General features: G+C 45.6%; 1 protein-coding gene across 20 annotated transcripts in view; it reads left to right on the forward strand.

Annotated features, from left to right (window-relative positions):
• LOC112235803 (CUGBP Elav-like family member 2) overlaps positions 1–20,340 on the forward strand; it is a 225,892-nt gene that overhangs the window by 197,292 nt on the left and 8,260 nt on the right. For 5 of the 20 annotated variants that reach the window (XM_042300281.1, XM_042300279.1, XM_042300277.1 and 2 more), the window contains 4 exons: positions 6,874–7,104; positions 8,140–8,203; positions 13,581–13,712; positions 16,423–16,530. In XM_042300281.1, the coding sequence (XP_042156215.1) occupies positions 6,874–7,104; positions 8,140–8,203; positions 13,581–13,712; positions 16,423–16,530 (535 nt within the window). Of the gene's footprint in view, positions 1–6,873; positions 7,105–8,139; positions 8,204–13,580; positions 13,713–16,410; positions 16,531–20,340 lie in introns of all 20 variants that reach the window. The other 15 variants (XM_042300288.1, XM_042300291.1, XM_042300294.1 and 12 more) reach the window with 11 other exon arrangements.

The raw sequence follows: 20,340 nt of genomic DNA on the forward strand, positions 1-20,340 counted from the left end.
AAAAAGGCCTGTGGTGTTGATGGTATCCTCAATGAAATGATCAAATATGCAGACCACAAATTCCAATTGGCTAGACTTTAAACTCTTTAACATCATCCTTAGATCTGGCATCTTCCCTGATATTTGGATCCAAGGACTGATCACCCCAACCCACAAAAGTGGAGACAAATTTGACCCCAATAACTACTATGGGATATGGGTCAACAGCAACCTTGGGAAAATCCTCTGCAAAATCCTCTGCACTTGGTTTCCTCTATCGTAATCGCTCTTCTTTCACCCCAGCTGCCAAACTAACCCTGATTCAGATGACCATCATACCCATGCTAGATTACGGAGACATAATTTAGAGATCGCCAGGTAAGGGTGCTCTTGAGCGGCTAGATGTTCTTTACCATTCGGCCATCAGATTTGCCACCAATAGGACACATCACTGCACTCTATACTCCTCTGTAAACTGGTCATCTCTGTTTACCCGTCACAAGATTGGTTGATACTTATTTATAAAACCCTCTTAGGCCTCACTCCCCCCTATCTGAGATATCTACTGCAGTCCTCATCCTCCACATACAACACCAGTTCTGGCAGTCACATTCTGTTAAAGGTCTCCAAAGCGCACACATCCCTGGGTCGCTCCTCTTTTCAGTTCGCTGCAGCTAGCGACTGGAACGAGCTGCAACAAACACTCAAACTGGACTCAATCATGGACACTCTTACTGACAGTTGTGGCTGCCTTGTGTGATGTATTGTTGTCTCTACCTTCTTGACCTTTGTACCATGCTTTATGCTGCTTCCATGTTGTGTTGCTACCATGTTGTTGTTATGTTCTGTTGCTACCATCCTGTGTTGCTACGTTGTTGTCTTAGGTCTCTCTTTATGTAGTGTTGTGTTGTCTCGTTGTGATGTGTGTTTTGTCCTATATTTATAATGTTGAAAAAAATCAAATAAAATCAAATAAATTATTCCATACCCCTGTCCCCGCACAAGGCGTTTTGCCTTTTGGTAGGCCGTCATTGTAAATAAGAATTTGTTCTTAACTGACTTGCCTAGTTAAATAAATGTTAAATAAATAAAAATACAAATTATCATTAGCAGCAGACTTGTACATTTCCTCAGGGAAAACAATGTACTGAGCAAATGTCAAATAGTCTTATTACCAAATTACTGTACGACAGACCACATATTCACCCTGCACACCCTAATTGACAAACAAACAAAACAAAACAAAGGCGAAGTCTTCTCATGCTTTGTTGATTTCAAAAAACGTTTTACTCAATTTGGCATGAGAATCTGCTATACAAATTGATAGAAAGTGGTGTTGGGGGAGAAACATACAACATTATAAAATACATGTACACAAACAACAAGTGTGAGGTTAAAATAGGCAAAAAATCACACATTTCTTTCCACATGGCTGTGGGGTGAGGCAGGGATGCAGCTTAAGCCCCACCCTCTTCAACATATATCAATGAATTGGCGATGGCACTAGAACAGTCTGCAGCACCTGGCCTCACCCTACTAGAATCTGATGGCAAATGTGTACTGTTTGTGTACTGTGTACTGTTTGCTGATGATCTGGTGCTTCTTCTGTCCCCAACCAAGGAGGGCCTACAGCAGCACCTAGAAATTCTGCACATATTCTGTCAGACCTGGGCCCTGACAGCAACAATAATGGTTTTCCAAAAAAGGTCCAGTTTTCAGGACCACAAATACAAACTCCATCTAGACACCATTGCCCTAGAGCAAACAAATAACTATACATACCTCGGCCTAAACATCAGTGCCACAGGTAACTTCCGCAAAGCTGTAAACGAGCTGAGAGACAAGGCAAGAAGGGCCTTCTATGCCATCAAAAGGAACATAAGATTCAACGTACCAATTAGGATCTGGTAAAAAAAATACATGAATCAGTTATAGAACCCATTGCCCTTTATTGTTGTGAGGTCTGGGGTCCGCTCACCAACCAAGATTTTACAAAATGGGACAAACACCAAATTGAGACTCTCCATGGTAATGTTAGAAGATTAGTGTACATAGAATTATAATAGGGAGAATAGTGTACAATAGTAGGCTATGCTCTCGTCTATTGCCTGCACTAACCATGGAACTGTGGGATGCAGCCTGGTCTTATAGACTAGACGTAACATAGTGAAAGTAAATCCGGGACACCTAATTTAGTATGATATGTTTGGTATGGTTACATAAGACAGGTGGTTAATTAAGGCAGAAACGAAGGTATTTGGTCGGAAGTATAACGCGCGAACGTCGATCAATCCAAAGATGTGAGTTGAAATCTCTTCACGGACGACTTTAGCTAATTAGCAACTTTTCAATTACTTACTACTTTTTTTTAGCTATTCAGCATGTTAGCTAACCCTTCCGCGAACCCTAACCTTAAACATTTTAGCTAACGCTCCCCTAACCTTAACCTTTTTAGCTATCCCTTCCCTAACCTTAACCCTTTAACTGAACTCTTAACCAACTGCTCTTAAATGCAAGTAAAACTAAATGCATGCTCTTCAACCGATCGCTGCCCGCGCCTGCCCGCCCGTCCAGCATCACTACTCTGGACGGTTCTGACTTGTGGACAATATGTGGACAACTACAAATACCTAGGTGTCTGGTTAGACTGTAAACTCTCCTTCCAGACTCACATTAAACATCTCCAATCCAAAATTAAATCTAGAATTGGCTTCCTATTTCGCAACAAAGCATCCTTCACTCATGCTGCCACACATACCCTCGTAAAACTGACTATCCTACCAATCCTTGACTTCGGCGATGTCATTTACAAAATAGCCTCCAACACTCTACTCAGCAATCTGGATGTAGTCTATCACAGTGCCGTCCGTTTTACCACCAAAGCCCCAGATACTACCCACCACTGCAACCTCTATGCTCTCGTTGGCTGGCTCTCGCTTCATACTCGTCGCCAAACCCACTGGCTCCAGGTCATCTGCAAGTCTCTGCTAGGTAAAGGGGGCCTTATCTCAGCTCACTGGTCACCGTAGCAGCACCCACCCGTAGCACGCACTCCAGCAGGTATATCTCACTGGTCAGCCTCAAAGCCAATTCTTCCTTTGGCCGCCTCTCCTTCCTGTTCTCTGCTGCCAATGACTGGAACGAACTGCAAAAATCTCTGAAGCTGGAGACTCTTACCTGCCTCACTAGCTTTAAGCACCAGCTGTCAGAGCAGCTCACAGATCACTGCACCTGTAAATAGCCCATCCAATCTACCTCATCCCCATACTGTATGTATTTATTTATCTTGCTCCTTTGCACCCCAGTATCTCCACTTGCACATTCTTCTTCTGCACATCCTACCATTCCAGTGTTTAATTGCTATATTGTAATTACTTTGCCTCCTATTTATTACCTTACCTCTCTTATCCTACCTCATTTGCACATGCTGTATATAGATTTTTCCTACTGTATTATTATTGATTGTATGTTTATTTATTCCATGTGTAACTCTGTGTTGTTGTATGTGTCGAACTGCTTTGCTTTATCTTGGCCAGGTCGCAGTTGCAAATGAGAACTTGTTCTCAACTAGCCTACCTGGTTAAATAAAGGTCAAATATAAAATAATAATTTAAAAAATTAAACCTTACCCCTAGCCCAGCTAATGTTAGCCAGCTAGCTAACTTTAGCTACCTAGCTAGAATTTGTAACATATTATACCCTTTGCAACTTCGTAACATACAGTAACATTCAAAATCGGTGATGGAAAATCTACAAATTAATACATACCATATGAAATGTAACATATCATACTAAAAGGATTTACCTCCAGAATAATATGAAATGCTCTGAGACCAGGTTGTGGGATGACAAGTATGCATCGGGTTCAAACTGTTACGGCTTGGTCTGCGCTCCACTCGTAACCATTTAGATTAGCAAAAAGATTTTAAAAATATATTATCAACTAGTACTAATGAGCCTTAGCAACAACCACATGGCCGTGACGGCATTTACAGAGGAAGCAAATGAAGGTAAACTAAACAAAGTAATTCAATTGAATGATAATGTCAGCTATACCAACTGAAGGGAACTAACAGTAGTTGAATGTGTGTGGTTACTAGGACTACTGATGGTCGATACTGATAGTGGCTAATATTTAACATGATAGAAACAGGAAATAGAGAAAGTCGGGGTAGACTATAATTAAGATAATCGAGAGTGCCCATCCCTACAAGTTAAAAGACTGTACAATTTAAATTCTGCATAACGGCACAGCATTTCATAAACTTTACTGTGGGAAAGTTGATATTATTTGCATGTGAAGGTGGTGGAATTATTAGGGAATATGGCATATCTGTAGACACACTTCCGCCACACCTTCATTTATTCCATCTACCCCCTAAACGAATAGCGGGTGAGTAGCATGCTATTCTCATGCTTAAGTTCAAGGTCAGAATACACATTGAGAGAAAAGTGCATAAAAGGGGAATTATGTTCCATTTTACACACTTAACTCAGGTCGGAAAACCCCACCTTAGAGAAAAGCCATGATTTAGCCCGAATCACTCGAGTATCAATCTCTGGAGCTCTATGACCCCTGCTCCTCCACCCCCTCCCAGGATCGGCCTCTCATTCTGGGCCGTATTTTCCCGGCCTGCTGGGTGTCAGCTGGAGTAATGAGATATTTAGCAGACAGAGAGAGAGAGAGAGAAAGAGAAAGGCCTGTCTCCAGGTGGAATGCGCTCTAACACAAGAGGCCCTGACTGACTCTCCTCCGAATGCAATTTTCTCCCTTCTTTATCTCTCGTCTAGCTGGAAATAAGTGCTGGAGAGAGGGAGTAAATATGCCTGAGCTGCCTTCAGCTAAAGAGACATGTTCATCGGCTGATAGATACAGTCAAACCCTCAGAGATGAACACACAGTGAGAGACATACACACCCAAACTCAGACAGACACACAGGCCAGCCCTACAGTATGATAGAGAGGTGATATAATATGCCATCTGGTTAGGATGGCGATCACAGTATGAGCCAAACACTGTCACAAACTCCCTGACTGAGTCTGAAAACTCGCCTCCAACTAAATGTTTCAATTAAAAGCGTTTTATTCTCCCGTGGCAGATTGTGTGTTTGAGCAGGTTTTGCCCCCAGTTAGGCTTTGATTTCAGCGTGAGTAATGTACTGGTGTGATATGATAGATTATAATGTCTGTGGTTTAGTGTCCTCTTTAGCTACATCACTGCTGCTGTGTCTTTTATGTTACAGCTCACTGCTTTGTGTGTGTGTGTGTGTGTGAGTGTGTGTGTGTGTGTGTGTGTGTGTGTGTGTGTGTGTGTGTGAGAGAGAGCGTTCTAACAGCCATTCACTGAGGTAAAAGATCCTCTGTCATCAGCATATTGCAGCTGAACAAACACACACAAAGACACACACACACACACACACAGTGAGAAAGAGTGACACACACAGAAACACATGTATCTCATTTACAGACACAATGCTCTGATTCTCTCTCTCTCTAAGCTCTCTAAATCTCTTTCTCTCGCTCTCGTCTCCCTTTCCCTCTGACCATCTCTGTTCTCTCTCTCTACCTCCGTCTCCCCGTCCCTCTGACCACCTCTGTTCTCTCTCTCTACCTCCGTCTCCCCGTCCCTCTGACCATCTCTGTTCTCTCTCTCTACCTCCGTCTCCCCGTCCCTCTGACCACCTCTGTTCCCTCTCTCTACCTCCGTCTCCCCGTCCCTCTGACCACCTCTGTTCCCTCTCTCTACCTCTGTCTCCCTGTCCCTCTGACCACCTCTGTTCCCTCTCTCTACCTCCGTCTCCCCGTCCCTCTGACCACCTCTGTTCTCTCTCTCTACCTCCGTCTCCCCGTCCCTCTGACCACCTCTGTTCCCTCTCTCTACCTCCATCTCCCCGTCCCTCTGACCACCTCTGTTCCCTCTCTACCTCCGTCTCCCCGTCCCTCTGACCACCTCTGTTCCCTCTCTCTACCTCCGTCTCCCTGTCCCTCTGACCACCTCTGTTCCCTCTCTCTACCTCCATCTCCCTGTCCCTCTGACCACCTCTGTTCCCTCTCTCTACCTCCGTCTCCCCGTCCCTCTGACCACCTCTGTTCCCTCTCTCTACCTCTGTCTCCCCGTCCCTCTGACCACCTCTGTTCCCTCTCTCTACCTCCGTCTCCCCGTCCCTCTGACCACCTCTGTTCCCTCTCTCTACCTCCGTCTCACCGTCCCTCTGACCACCTCTGTTCCCTCTCTCTACCTCCGTCTCCCCGTCCCTCTGACCACCTCTGTTCTCTCTCTCTCTACCTCCGTCTCCCTGTCCCTCTGACCACCTCTGTTCCCTCTCTCTACCTCCGTCTCCCCGTCCCTCTGACCACCTCTGTTCCCTCTCTCTACCTCCATCTCCCCGTCCCTCTGACCACCTCTGTTCTCTCTCTCTCTACCTCCGTCTCCCTGTCCCTCTGACCACCTCTGTTCCCTCTCTCTACCTCCGTCTCCCCGTCCCTCTGACCACCTCTGTTCCCTCTCTCTACCTCCGTCTCCCCGTCCCTCTGACCACCTCTGTTCCCTCTCTCTACCTCCGTCTCCCCGTCCCTCTCTATCTCGCTCTCTCTTTTCCCCACTCCGTGAGATGATGAAATACTTTTAGAACTCAGGAAATCGCTTTCTGTGGAAATAAACCCATTGTGGACTGTAAGATAACTGGCCCTTATGGGAAGCTAGTCCCTTCCCCTTAGTTGTGTGTGCTTGTTAATGTCGTGTTACGTGTGTGTCTGCGTGTATTGTACCTATGTTGTGTTAGGGTTAGTTTGTAACCAATTCCCTGTGAAACCAATCAAATTTTTGTATGTTTTGAATATGAATTCAGGAAATTCCTTGTGCAATACTGAACCCTCCCTCCTCCCTCCCTCAGGGCTGCTCGTCTCCCATCGTGGTGAAGTTTGCCGACACACAGAAGGACAAGGAGCAGCGGCGCCTGCAGCAGCAGCTGGCTCAGCAGATGCAGCAGCTCAACAACGCCACCACCTGGGGGAGTCTGACAGGGCTGGGCGGCCTCACCCCGCAGTATCTGGCTGTAAGAGGACACGCCGCGTCGCCCACCCCTTACTGCAGCCTCGCAGCCAACGCATCCGTCGCCGCCGCAGTCAGTGCCACCCTCCCCGCCCCCCCACTACCCTCCCTGCCGTCGCCAACCGCCGACCCCCCCGTCCACACCCCAGAGAGTCAGACCCCGCTTCCTATCCCTTTCCCTCTCTCTTACCCCCTTAAGGGTCCACTCCCCCTCCGTGACAGGGAAATTAGGTCTTTGAATAATAGGGGTAAAGGTTCAATGGGCGGGGCCAATCGTTGGTGTGATCCAATAAGAGGTCTTTCCCATGTCTAATATCGTCATCCTATTGGGTCACAGCGGTGATTGATTGACAGATTGGCATGTGGTGTTTCAGAAGCCTCATTCCCCCTCCCTGCTTCAGTACTTTATAGCATTTCAGAACCACCCTCTCAACTCATTCTTAGGACCCCCTTCCTCCGGTAGCCTCTTTCAGAACTGACCCTCTTCCTCTTTCACTCTGAAACCTTTTAAGACTTCTGTCCCCAACTTCTCTGAAACAGACCAGTCTACTCTTCCTCGAGTCCCCTTCATCACAGCTAGGATCTTTCCTGAACCTGTAAACTTGGAAATAGGTGTACAAAGTTGTAAATGCACATAAGTTCTTTGACAGTTACTCTGTGTTCTATTCTGAAATGTCTCAGTGACTCAGTGGTTAAATGTAGAGTAGAAGATGTCATATTCAATGTTTATATAGCATATAGCCCACATGCAGTAATGCTACCAAGATCATGAGGATACTAGCAGAGAAAAGATAGTGAGGGTGATGTTTGTATTTCCAATCCCTCCTCCTCACTCTGTTTCTCTCTCTTTCATTATTTTCCTATCTATCTATCTATCTATCTATCTATCTATCTATCTATCTATCTATCTATCTATCTATCTATCTATCTATCTATCTATCTATCTATCTATCTATCTATCTATCTATCTATCTATCTATCTATCTATCTATCTATCTATCTATCTATCTATCTATCTATCTATCTATCTATCTATCTATCTATCTATCTATCTATCTATCTATCTATCTATCTATCTCTATCGCTCATTTCTTTCTTTCTCCCTCAGTTGCTCCAGCAGGCCACCTCCTCCAGTAACCTTGGAGCTTTCAGTGGGATCCAACAGATGGCAGGTGAGTCCAGCAGATGTACACACACACACACACACACACACACACACACACACACACACACACACACACACACACACACACACACACACACACACTGAGTAATATTCTAGAAACTATGCAGCAACTAGTTTTTTAAGATGTCGCTGTTGTTCAGATTTGTCTTGAGTCTGTTATCCATCAGGACAGAAGAGTGTACCAGGCCTCAAAGGAGGGATGTTTAGTCCGACACTAAGGCAACACAGAAGGAAAATAGAGAGAGATGAGAGAGGAGCTCTGCTCACTGTTTCCCCCTGCTGGTCACCTTTGTCTTTTCCTCTGCATGTTCTCCTACCCACACTCCCACCTATCTCTCTCCATCCTTTATCCTCTTCATCCCTCTCCTTTGTCTTTTCCTCTGCATGTTCTCCTACCCACACTCCCACCTGTCTCTCTCCATCCTTTATCCTCTTCATCCCTCTCCTTTGTCTTTTCCTCTGCATGTTCTCCTACCCACACTCCCACCTGTCTCTCTCCATCCTTTATCCTCTTCATCCCTCTCCTTTGTCTTTTCCTCTGCATGTTCTCCTACCCACACTCCCACCTGTCTCTCTCCATCCTTTATCCTCTTCATCCCTCTCCTTTGTCTTTTCCTTTGCATGTTCTCCTACCCACACTCCCACCTGTCTCTCTCCATCCTTTATCCTCTTCATCCCTCTCCTTTGTCTTTTCCTCTGCATGTTCTCCTACCCACACTCCCACCTGTCTCTCTCCATCCTTTATCCTCTTCATCCCTCTCCTTTGTCCCAGTGTCTCCCCTCCTTTCTTTCTTTCAATTGCTTTTTCTGAATCCCTCACCCTGTCATCCCACCTACCCCCCCCTCTTTCTTCCGTCCTCCTACGCCCTGCCTCTCTCCCTCTTGCCGCCTCACTCCCACCCTCTCTCTTTCTCACTCTCTCCTTCTCCTTGGGTGCTCAGTAAGCTGTCAGCTCCTGATTGTAGACTGTTTAGCTGGCTGACAGAGAGAAGCAGAGGGGGAATATTTATAGCAGCTATCGGCACAGGAGTACTGTAATTGCCAGCACCGCTGAAGGAAAAAAGACATTCTAATAAGTAGTAAAAAACTAAATGGATTTGAGGAACTGGTTGTTGCAGGGTAGAAATAATGTATTCCTAAAGTAGTAAGCTCATTGGCTCAAGTTTTTAAAATGTGTATCCATGTCTTGCAAAGTAGGTGGGTTGAGCGTTCTGGACACGGGGACATTTTTAAGAGCCCGTAATGTTGGTTGATGTGGTGTAGTTGAGTGAGGATGGGCTCTGAGGATCTTTTACCTCAGTGAACGGCTGTTAGAACGCTCTCACACACACACACACACACACACACACACACACACACACACACACACACAGAGAAACGCTCAGGGACTTGGAACAGTTGGAACTGGAAGTGAAATCGCGGCTGCATTCCGGAATCCTTTTGGCCGTCCATCTGTCGCTGGGCAACCGTACGTGATTGGCAGTAGATGTGAGACAGCTCAGTGACATCTGGTCCCAGTCTTCATCATGAGGAGTCGGAGAGCAGTGAGAGGCTCAATTACCCCAATGAGCATTCAATTAGAGCCAGCTAGCTAGCTAGCGCTTACGATAGAGCCCCGGCCCAGCTCAGCCCAGGTGGCATACGGAGCCTCCATAGAGCTATACAGCCTAGCACACCCTGCCAGCTGTATAGCCCCAATGCTGGAGCTCCTGATGTGTGCAGAGCTGTCTCTGTGTCTCTCTTCCTATTTCAGGACCAGGGCTCTCTGCTGTTTCACACTCCAGATGAATTGTAGCCATTGCACATGAATAGCTTCCTTAGATCTCAGTCTTTATGACCAGGTACCGTGGAGAGGGTTGATATTATAGAGTTGAGAACAGAGCGGTTCTCTCCCTATTAAAGTGATGCTGGTAAGCGTTGATGAGTCTTCTGCTCTGTTCTGCTCTCTGGTTCCCTCACAACTGTGTCTCCTAGTCTTAGTCATTCTCCAGGGCCCTCAAACTCAACTCTGGACCAGTTCCACTGTGCTTTTTCATTGTTTCCCTCTAAGTGGGAACTGATTGGGTGCAATTAATAATCAGGTAGAACAGAAAACCAGCAGGCTTTGGACCTCATATGGTGGAAGTTGAACACCCCTGCTCTAGGGAATAGTGCTGTAATCCTCCCTGTTTTGTTTGATTAAGTAGCATTAGGCCTCCCATCAGTGTGTGTGTGTGTGTGTGTGTGTGTGTGTGTGTGTGTGTGTGTGTGTGTGTGTGTGTGTGTGTGTGTGTGTGTGTGTGTGTGTGTGTGTGTGTGTGTGTGTGTGTGTGTGCGTGTGTGCGTGCGTGTGTGCGTGCGTGCGTGCCTGCGTGTGTGTGTGTGTGTATGTGTGTGCCTGCGTGTGTCACTGACTGACTGAGTGTATAGAGTCTAGGGTCAGATCAGTGTCTTTCCACTCAGCCGAGCCTGATTGAGTCATCTGCTCCACTCTAAACCCACAAAGTGACAAAGCCACTCGACAGCGCTGCCCTCCATTCGCAGAGTGGAAAAATACAGTGTGTTATACAATACCATAGGGACTACTTCTAACACAGCACATACCGTGGGCTTTCATCATAGTTTATCAGACTGAAGAAGATGCGCTCTTCTCGGGTCTGTCTGGTTCCTCTTCAGGTTTTTCTGCTTTAGGAGTTTTTCCTTACCACTTAAGCACTCTGTGACAAATTAGTTTCTTTAAAAGGGCTATGCTACTAAGATTATAAGTTATCTTATAGAGTTGTGTTTTACAAGAATGTTGTTGTTTATCAGGATGACTAGTTGTAACAAGTTTTTCCACAATGTGCTACAAAATATATTTATAATGTGAAGCATGTATATGAGTAGACAACAGCATGTATATGAGTAGACAACAGCATGTATATGAGTAGACAACAGCATGTATATGAGTAGACAACAGCATGTATATGAGTAGACAACAGCATGTATATGAGTAGACAACAGCATGTATATGAGTAGACAACAGCATGTATATGAGTAGACAACAGCATGTATATGCATGTACATGAGTAGACAACAGCATGTATATGAGTAGACAACAGCATGTATATGAGTAGACAACAGCATGTATATGAGTGTAGACAACAGCATGTATATGAGTAGACAACAGCATGTATATGAGTAGACAACAGCATGTATATGAGTAGACAACAGCATGTATATGAGTAGACAACAGCATGTATATGAGTAGACAACAGCATGTATATGAGTAGACAACAGCATGTATGTATGAGTAGACAACAGCATGTATATGAGTAGACAACAGCAGTAGACAACAGCATGTATGTATATGAGTAGACAACAGCATGTATATGAGTAGACAACAGCATGTATATGAGTAGACAACAGCATGTATATGAGTAGACAACAGCATGTATATGAGTAGACAACAGCATGTGTATGAGTAGACAACAGCGTGTAGACAACAGCATGTATATGAGTAGACAACAGCATGTATATGAGTAGACAACAGCATGTAGTAGACAACAGCATGTATATGAGTAGACAACAGCATGTATATGAGTAGACAACAGCATGTATATGAGTAGACAACAGCATGTATATGAGTAGACAACAGCATGTATATGAGTAGACAACAGCATGTAGTAGACAACAGCATGTATATGAGTAGACAACAGCATGTATATGAGTAGACAACAGCATGTAGTAGACAACAGCATGTATATGAGTAGACAACAGCATGTATATGAGTAGACAGCAGCATGTAGTAGACAACAGCATGTATATGAGTAGACAACAGCATGTAGTAGACAACAGCATGTATATGAGTAGACAACAGCATGTATATGAGCAGGCAACAACAGACAGCTGGCGGATGTACACGTGTTGTTTATCGCATGAGAAGTCCGCACTGTGACTGCGTCACTGCACACACACACACACACCCTCCTGTCCAGACCGGTCGTCACGGCAACCACAGAAACGGGACATTCTGATCAGGCTGCTCCGGAAGAAGAGGAGACGGAAGATTTCAACGCTTGTCATTTCACACTGTCAGACGGGCCTATCGGGACACGAGCGCCTCACTAACCAATTATTCTAGCGCCTTCTCTTTATTGGTCAAGCTGGGTTTAGCCATCTGGTCCAATGAAAACTGTTCAGTGAAAACATAAACCCCTAACCCCCTTAAACCGTTCACCCAGGTGCCAAGCTCTGAATTTTTCTTCATGGTGTCTCGTTCCTGTGATGTTGTGTGTGTGTGTGTGTGTGTGTGTGTGTGTGTATGTTTGTGTGTGTGTATATTCATGGGACTGTATATACATTCAGACTGTATATACGACACATACCTCACATTTGACACGGTGTCCGTCCCTCTTTCCTGGGTCCATAGGAGTGTTATATAAACGGGCGTAGTTCTCTCTGTGAGTTGGTCGTTGGGGCTCCATTGCTCTGTTCTACAGAGTGAGTCTGTCTGCGTTATGGAGCCTTGTCTCTCAGCCAAACAGCGCGTATGTCCAACCTACTACGTCATATTTCTCTATTCACACACACACGCGCTCTGTCTGACACACACATGCATGCATTCATACACACCAACGGCTCACGTACACACTTTCTCTCTCTCAAACACACCCACGCTGCTGTCACACACGGTGCAGGGTTGACCACCCCTGGAGGTGTCTAATGGTTGTTACTTTATCATCAGTCAGAAGCTGGCATGGCCTCATTAATTATGCTTAAGTAATGGCCCATATGCTAATACCATGTAGCTAATGAGTAAACCAGGTTACAGTTAGCCTACATACTAGACTAGAGTTACATACTGTACATGTTGATGAATTACTACCCCCAGAAACCTCACGGCACAGACAACAAAGCTCTATGTTAATGTAGAGTCCAAATGCCTTGTTATACTACACCTTGTTATCTGTAAAAGACAACAATAGAATCAAACAGGAAGCTAGACAAAGTAGGGTAGATGACACCTTGAGATAGACCACAGGTGTTTATGGAAGCGCTTGGACAGGCGGTTGCCAGTGCCGTCTCTCTTCCTCCTTGCAGGAGTTTATGTCCAGCCTGTCAGTGTGTGTTAGTGGTCCACAGTTGTCAGGATCAGCTCTGTCTGGAATTGGTCATATCTTGACATGCCCCCCCCCCGAATAGTGGCCTAAGATTAGCATCGAGAAGTGATAGTATTGTATTGTAGCACTTTCCACCTCAACCACCATTCATGAGTAACACTCAGCTTGTCAACCCGAGTAGACGCCTCTCCTTCGACGCCCACGCGGTTAGCACCCGGTTCGGATGCGGTCCAGACGTGGTCCCCAGGTTTGACAACACCCTCTCTGGCTCCTCTCCTCCAGGTATGAGTGCTCTGCAGTTGCAGAACCTGGCCACTTTAGCAGCGGCGGCAGCGGCGGCCCAAAACTCAGCCGGCCCCAACGCAAACCCCCTGTCCTCCAACGCGGCCTCCCTCGGAGCGCTGGCCAGCCCAGGTAACGCCGCTTCAGAGGGGGGTCAAACGCGGGGACACCTGCCCTCCTGTCCTACCACCACCATCATTTTCACTGTCGTCAGCAATACCATCATCTTCTTCATCATTGCTGATGATCGAACCATCTTCATCACCATCAGTAGTCATTGCCGTCGACTCCCACAAGATATCGCTCCATGGTGTGTGTCCGCCACCTCTGCGATTTGTTACTGTGTTACTGTTACCACGGGGACCCCATGCCGTGTCCGTCCCGGCGCCTGCCTGCGTGTCTGTGTCTGACAGCACTTCACCTCCTCACCGTGTCATGTGACATGTACACCCTACGGCCATATCATTCCGTGTCCCACGCGTTGTGTGTAAAACGTACTGAAGCTCAATGTCGCCTGTGTTCGGTTTCCACACTGAGAGTTGTCTGTGGGTGGGTGTGGTTGTTTGTGTGGGTTTGTTGTGCCTTTAAAGTGACTCTCGTCTCTTCGCTTCACAAGCCCTCTGAGACACGGGAACTTTAAGTGCAGTGGAATTGTTTCCGGGGGAGGGATGGTTGTTGGAACCTTTATGTGTCGTGTGTGATCTGCCTCTGGACATGGCCAGGGTCTGGCGACTAGAGAGACAGACAGCAGCAGTCTCTGGAGGAGATGAGTTCATCTAGGTCACATTGAGACACTTTTCTCTCCTTCAATTCCTCTTCTTCACTCTCCTGCTTTCTCTCTTTCTGCTTTTATCTTATTCTGCTCTCTCTCTCTTTCTGCTTTTATCTTATTCTGCTCTCTCTCTCTTTCTGCTTTTATCTTATTCTGCTCCCTCTCTCTGCTTTTATCTTATTCTGCTCTCTCTCTCTGCTTTCCTCTTATTCTGCTCTCTCTCTCTCTGCTTTCCTCTTATTCTGCTCTCTCTCTGCTTTTCTCTTATTCTGCTCTCTCTCTCTCTCTCTCTCTGCTTTTATCTTATTCTGCTTTCTCTCTCTCTCTCTGCTTTCCTCTTATTCTGCTCTCTCTCTCTGCTTTCCTCTTATTCTGCTCTCTCTCTGCTTTTATCTTATTCTGCTTTCTCTCTCTCTCTGCTTTCCTCTTATTCTGCTCTCTCTGCTTTTATCTTATTCTGCTCTCTCTGCTTTCCTCTTATTCTGCTCTCTCTCTCTGCTTTTATCTTATTCTGCTCTCTCTCTGCTTTTATCTTATTCTGCTTTCTCTCTCTCTCTGCTTTCCTCTTATTCTGCTCTCTCTCTCTGCTTTTATCTTATTCTGCTCTCTCTCTGCTTTTATCTTATTCTGCTTTCTCTCTCTCTCTGCTTTCCTCTTATTCTGCTCTCTCTCTGCTTTTATCTTATTCTATTTATTTTTCTTCCCTCCCTCTCTCTCTCTTTCACTCCATTTGTTGTCTCTTTCTCGTCCTCCATGCCTTGCTCCTCCAGTTCCCTGGTGGCTGTCTTTTCTGGAGTAGCCAAGTAACAGAGCGTGAATAAGAGCTTTGTTTAGTATCTCTCTCTCATGAACCCATCACCCTTTGCCTGTCCTGCTCCCTCCTTTCACCCATCTGCTTAGCATAGGTTTGAATGTGAATTCTGCTCTCTCGCTTGCTCTCATGTGTTCTGTGGTTACTAGAGCTACATTATTAGTGCATGCTCTGCTCAGTGCCAATGAAACGCGACACTCTCCACCAATGACATTTTGACATTATATTAGTATCAATTTGATAAAGACAGACAATTTACCATTGAGAGACTGTCTTGCTTTTCATTTGTACTAAGTCTATTTTATGATATCCTATTTTTCTGTGTGACTGGACATGAGGGGTGTGTGGACATTATGTCCACTGGAAGATGGACACTTTCTGGACAATCAAATAAACGTCTGTAAAAGACAATTGTTAGTCACTCACATTGTACTTAGGGACCATGTAGCACTTAGGCATGATCTTGTCACTCATGATCTGTTCTTTTGTATTTGTGTGTGTCACAATCGTGTCTGTGTGTGTGTCACAATCGTGTCTGTGTGTGTGTCACAATCGTGTCTGTGTGTGTGTCACAATCGTGTCTGTCTGTGTGTCACAATCGTGTCTGTCTGTGTGTCACAATCGTGTCTGTGAGTGTGTGTCACAATCGTGTCTGTGAGTGTGTGTCACAATCGTGTCTGTGTGTGTCTGTGTCTCTGTTCTAGGGCTAAATTAACCTTGTAAAAAAACTAAAACATGTAACAGGGATGCCGAGATATATCTCTGTCATACTTCTATCATACTTAGGGATCCTAAGCAGGACTCTAGCGTATGGTCTAGTTGGTCGTCTGGCGCTCTTGCCTGCCTGTCTGCCTGCTTTAGGTTTGGTCGTTACATGACCGCTTCACGAAGGAACAACCGAGTCCCTCACCTTTTCATCGCTACACACGCGTCCACAACTACTGTGTTCATCGTGCTCTGCATTCACATGTGTGAGGGATCTTTATATGTTACATGGCAGCTACACTCATTTCTAGGACTTTCGGTGTTGAATGAGGGCAGAGATATGAACTTCCTGCCTGCCACTCTCCCCAGCTCCAGTTTGTCTGAGCAGGGAGGATGTTGTTGCTTATATCACTAAAACGTCCAATTGGATGCCTCCGCTTCTCTAACGCGCGTGCTTGTTGTCTTGTTCTTCCTTCCTCTTTCTCTCCCTCCTTCTCTTGCCCACTCCTTCCTCTCCCCCTGGTATCCTCTCTTCCCGACAGCGGGCACCACAGCCAACTCCTCGGGCATGAACTCTCTGACCTCTCTGGGCACTCTGCAGGGCCTGGCTGGGGCCACCATGGGTCTGAACAACATTAATGCACTAGCAGGTAGCGTCAACAGTGAGTATTCACCGACCATCGGCCGCTCACCACTCATCTCACCACCACCGCCATTGCCATCACTCAGACACAGGGATACGCTGCTGTTGCAGAGGAACGTCATATCTAGAAACCACCTCCAGTCTGTGTTATAAACATGAATAATAATACTGGTAATGATCTAAAGACAGTACTCTAAACACTATCAAATTCCACCAAAGTCCCGGATCCAAACATCTGTCACTATGACCCTCAAACTATGCCCGTGGTTGCCATGTGGCGTCCCTCTGTGTCCGCTCCCTGAGAAATCACCTGTTCAGCCTGGCTTTATGCTCCAGGCCGCACCCCCTAACCCACCGCATCCTCACAAAGACCACGGCTACCAATACATCCATCCATTTATTCATGAATCCATCCGCTTCCTGGTTGTGTCACACAGGGTGGTGCCTGTTGTAAGAGTGCTGCTGTTTGTGCTGTCGCTTTGTCCGCGTGCTGGTGCCGCTCCACGTCTGTGTGGGGTCGTGTACGTGTCACTAGTGAATCTGCACCCTCGTGTGTAAGTAGAGGTACATTTTTTTCTACAACAAAAAAACAAAAACACTTTTTTAGTAGAGGTGAAGAGAAGAAAATATTCTGCAACTCTTGGAAGAATGCAGAAGTAACTTAATCAGGTATAAGTCTACATGTATGAGATGAGCTGTGTCCCAGTAGTCGTAGAGTAGCCATGCCAGTGAGTTTCTCTGATGGCTACACTTAAGTCTCTGTCCTGTCATGTCCTGCTACACCTCTGGGGGAAAGTCAAAGTGTGTCGCCTTAATCAGGGTTATTATGACAGCAGAGATCCTGTAAAACCAGCCCATTCTCCACATATTCTCCCCTGACCTTTTCCTGCTTCTTCTACAGTTGCCATATCCACTTTATAAATCCCCCCTCCGCTCAAACACGATGAGAATGCCAGTTTCACATTAATCCCCCCCCTTTCCCCTCCTTCTTTCATTGAAGCACATCTAGGCTTTAATTGAATCGTAAAGGTCAACGGTGCAATTATTCCTGAATAAATGACTGACCTATAATTTCCAGCGCCGTGGTCATCATTTACCTCTCTGTCAGATGGTGGCGGGCGGCGGGTCATTTGGGAATATCGATCCCCTCAGACTGTTGCCCTGCTAGGCAGTGAAGCCACACTAACAAGTGCAGCTGTCCTTTTTAACCTTGCTGCTCGTCGTTACCCTCTAAATGGCCAAATAAGAACGGGGGCATGCTGTTTGATGCCAGGGACGTGCCGTTTGATTGGTGTTTGACATTGTTGGTCTGGGGTCTGATTGGTCTAACAGTAGTGAGGGGATTTCTCCTCTGTGTGGGTGGTGAAAATGGCAGAGAGTGATAGATTGAGCCAATATTGAGATATTGGTTCTTGAGTACAGTAGGGTTCTGAAGTGTGGATGTTAAACTCGTACATTAGGCCTTGAGTGTCTTGTGTGTGTGGGGTGGGGGGCTAGGGATGTTGTCATGGTGATATTTCAGCGGTTGGCTGCTTATTTCTGCTGTGGTGTTCCAGTTTGCATGGGTCAGGCCAGGCTCTCCATTCACCTCTGTGTATTGTGTTTTAATGTCTATTACATGTAGGACAAGTGTATTATGTGTGTGTGTAGTGTATGTATAATGTGTGTGTACTGTATGTATTATGTGTGTGTGAGAGATAAAATAAATATTTTGTGCATATATTTACATATCCTGTACAAAATGTATTGAAATGTGTTTTACATTGTGTGTGTGTGTGTGTGTGTGTGTGTGTGTGGTGTGTGTGTGTGTGTGTGTGTGTGTGTGTGTGTGTGTGTGTGTGTGTGTGTGTGTGTGTGTGTGTGTGTGTGTGTGTGTGTGTGTGTGTGTGTGTGTGTGTGTGTGTGTGTGTGTGTGTGTGTGTGAGTGTGTCAGTGTATGTACTGTATGTTGAATGAATATGTGTGTGTGTGTTTACAGTGGGGAGAACAAGTATTTGATGCACTGCCGATTTTGCAGGTTTCCCTACTTACAAAGCATGTAGAGGTCTGTAATTTTTATCATAACTACACTTCAACTGTGAGAGACGGAATCTAAAACAAAAATCCAGAAAATCACATTGGATGATTTTTAAGTAATTCATTTGCATTTTATTGCATGACATAAGTATTTGATGACCTACCAACCAGTAAGAATTCCGGCTCTCAGAGACCTGTTAGTTTTTCTTTAAGAATCCATCCTGTTCTCCACTCATTACCTGTATTAACCTCACCTGTTTGAACTCGTTAACTGTATAAAAGACACCTGTCCACACACTCAATCAAACAGACTCCAACCTCTCCACAATGGCCAGAGAGCTGTGTAAAGACATCAGGGATACAATTGTAGACCTGCACAAGGCTGGGAGGGGCTACAGGACAATAGGCAAGCAGCTTGGTGAGAAGGTAACAACTGTTGGTGCAATTATTAGAAAATGGAAGAAGTTCAAGATGACGGTCAATCACCCTCGGTCTGGGGCTCCATGCAAGATCTCACCTCGTGGGGCATCAATGATCATGAGGAAGGTGAGGGATCAGCCCAGAACAACACGGCAGGACCTGGTCAATGACCTGAAGAGAGCTGGGACCACAGTCTCAAAGAAAACCATTAGTAACACACTACGCCATCATGGATTAAAATCCTGCAGCGCACGCAAGGTCCCCCTGCTCAAGCCAGCACATGTCCAGGCCCGTCTGAAGTTTGGTAATGACCATCTGGATGATCCAGAGGAGGAATGGGAGAAGGTCATGTGGTCTGATGAGACAAAAATAGAGATTTTTGGTCTAAACTCCACTCGCCGTGTTTGGAGGAAGAAGAAGGATGAGTACAACCCCAAGAACACCATCCCAACCTTGAAGCATGGAGGTGGAAACGTCATTCTTTCAGGATGCTTTTCTGCAAAGGGGACAGGACGACTGCACCGTATTGAGGGGAGGATGGATGGGGCCATGTATCGCGAGATCTTGGCCAACAACCTCCTTCCCTCAGTAAGAGCATTGAAGATGGGTCGTGGCTGGGTCTTCCAGCATGACAACGACCCGAAACACACAGCCAGGGCAACTAAGGAGTGGCTCCGTAAGAAGCATCTCAAGGTCCTGGAGTGGCCTAGCCAGTCTCCAAAAATGAACCCAATAGAAAATCTTAGGAGGGAGCTGAAAGTCCGTATTGCCCAGCGACAGCCCCGAAACCTGAAGGATCTGGAGAAGGTCTGTATGGAGGAGTGGGCCAAACCCCTGCTGCAGTGTGTGCAAACCTGGTCAAGAATTACAGGAAACGTATGATCTCTGTAATTGTACCAAATATTAAGTTCTGCTTTTATTGCATGACTTACGTCATGCAAATTAATTCCTTAAAATCATACAATGTGATTTTCTGGATTTTTGTTTTAGATTCCGTCTCTCACAGTTGAAGTGTACCTATGATAAAAATTAGACCTCTACGTGCTTTGTAAGTAGGAAAACCTGCAAAATCGGCAGTGTATCAAATACTTGTTCTCCCCACTGTATATGTATGTAGTGTGTGTGTGTGTGTGTGTGTGTGTGTGTGTGTGTGTGTGTGTGTGTGTGTGTGTGTGTGTAATGTGTGTAGTGTATGTATAATAAGTGTGTACTGTATGTATAATGAGTGTGTACTGTATGTATAATGAGTGTATACTGCATGTATAATGTGTGTGTACTGCATGTATAATGTGTGTAGTGTTTGTATAATGTGTGTGTAGTGTATGTATAATGAGTGTACTGTATGTATAATGTGTGTAGTGTATGTATAATGTGTGTACTGCATGTATAATGT

This window comes from Oncorhynchus tshawytscha, linkage group LG17 (assembly GCF_018296145.1).
Source record: "Oncorhynchus tshawytscha isolate Ot180627B linkage group LG17, Otsh_v2.0, whole genome shotgun sequence".
NCBI lineage: Eukaryota > Metazoa > Chordata > Actinopteri > Salmoniformes > Salmonidae > Oncorhynchus > Oncorhynchus tshawytscha.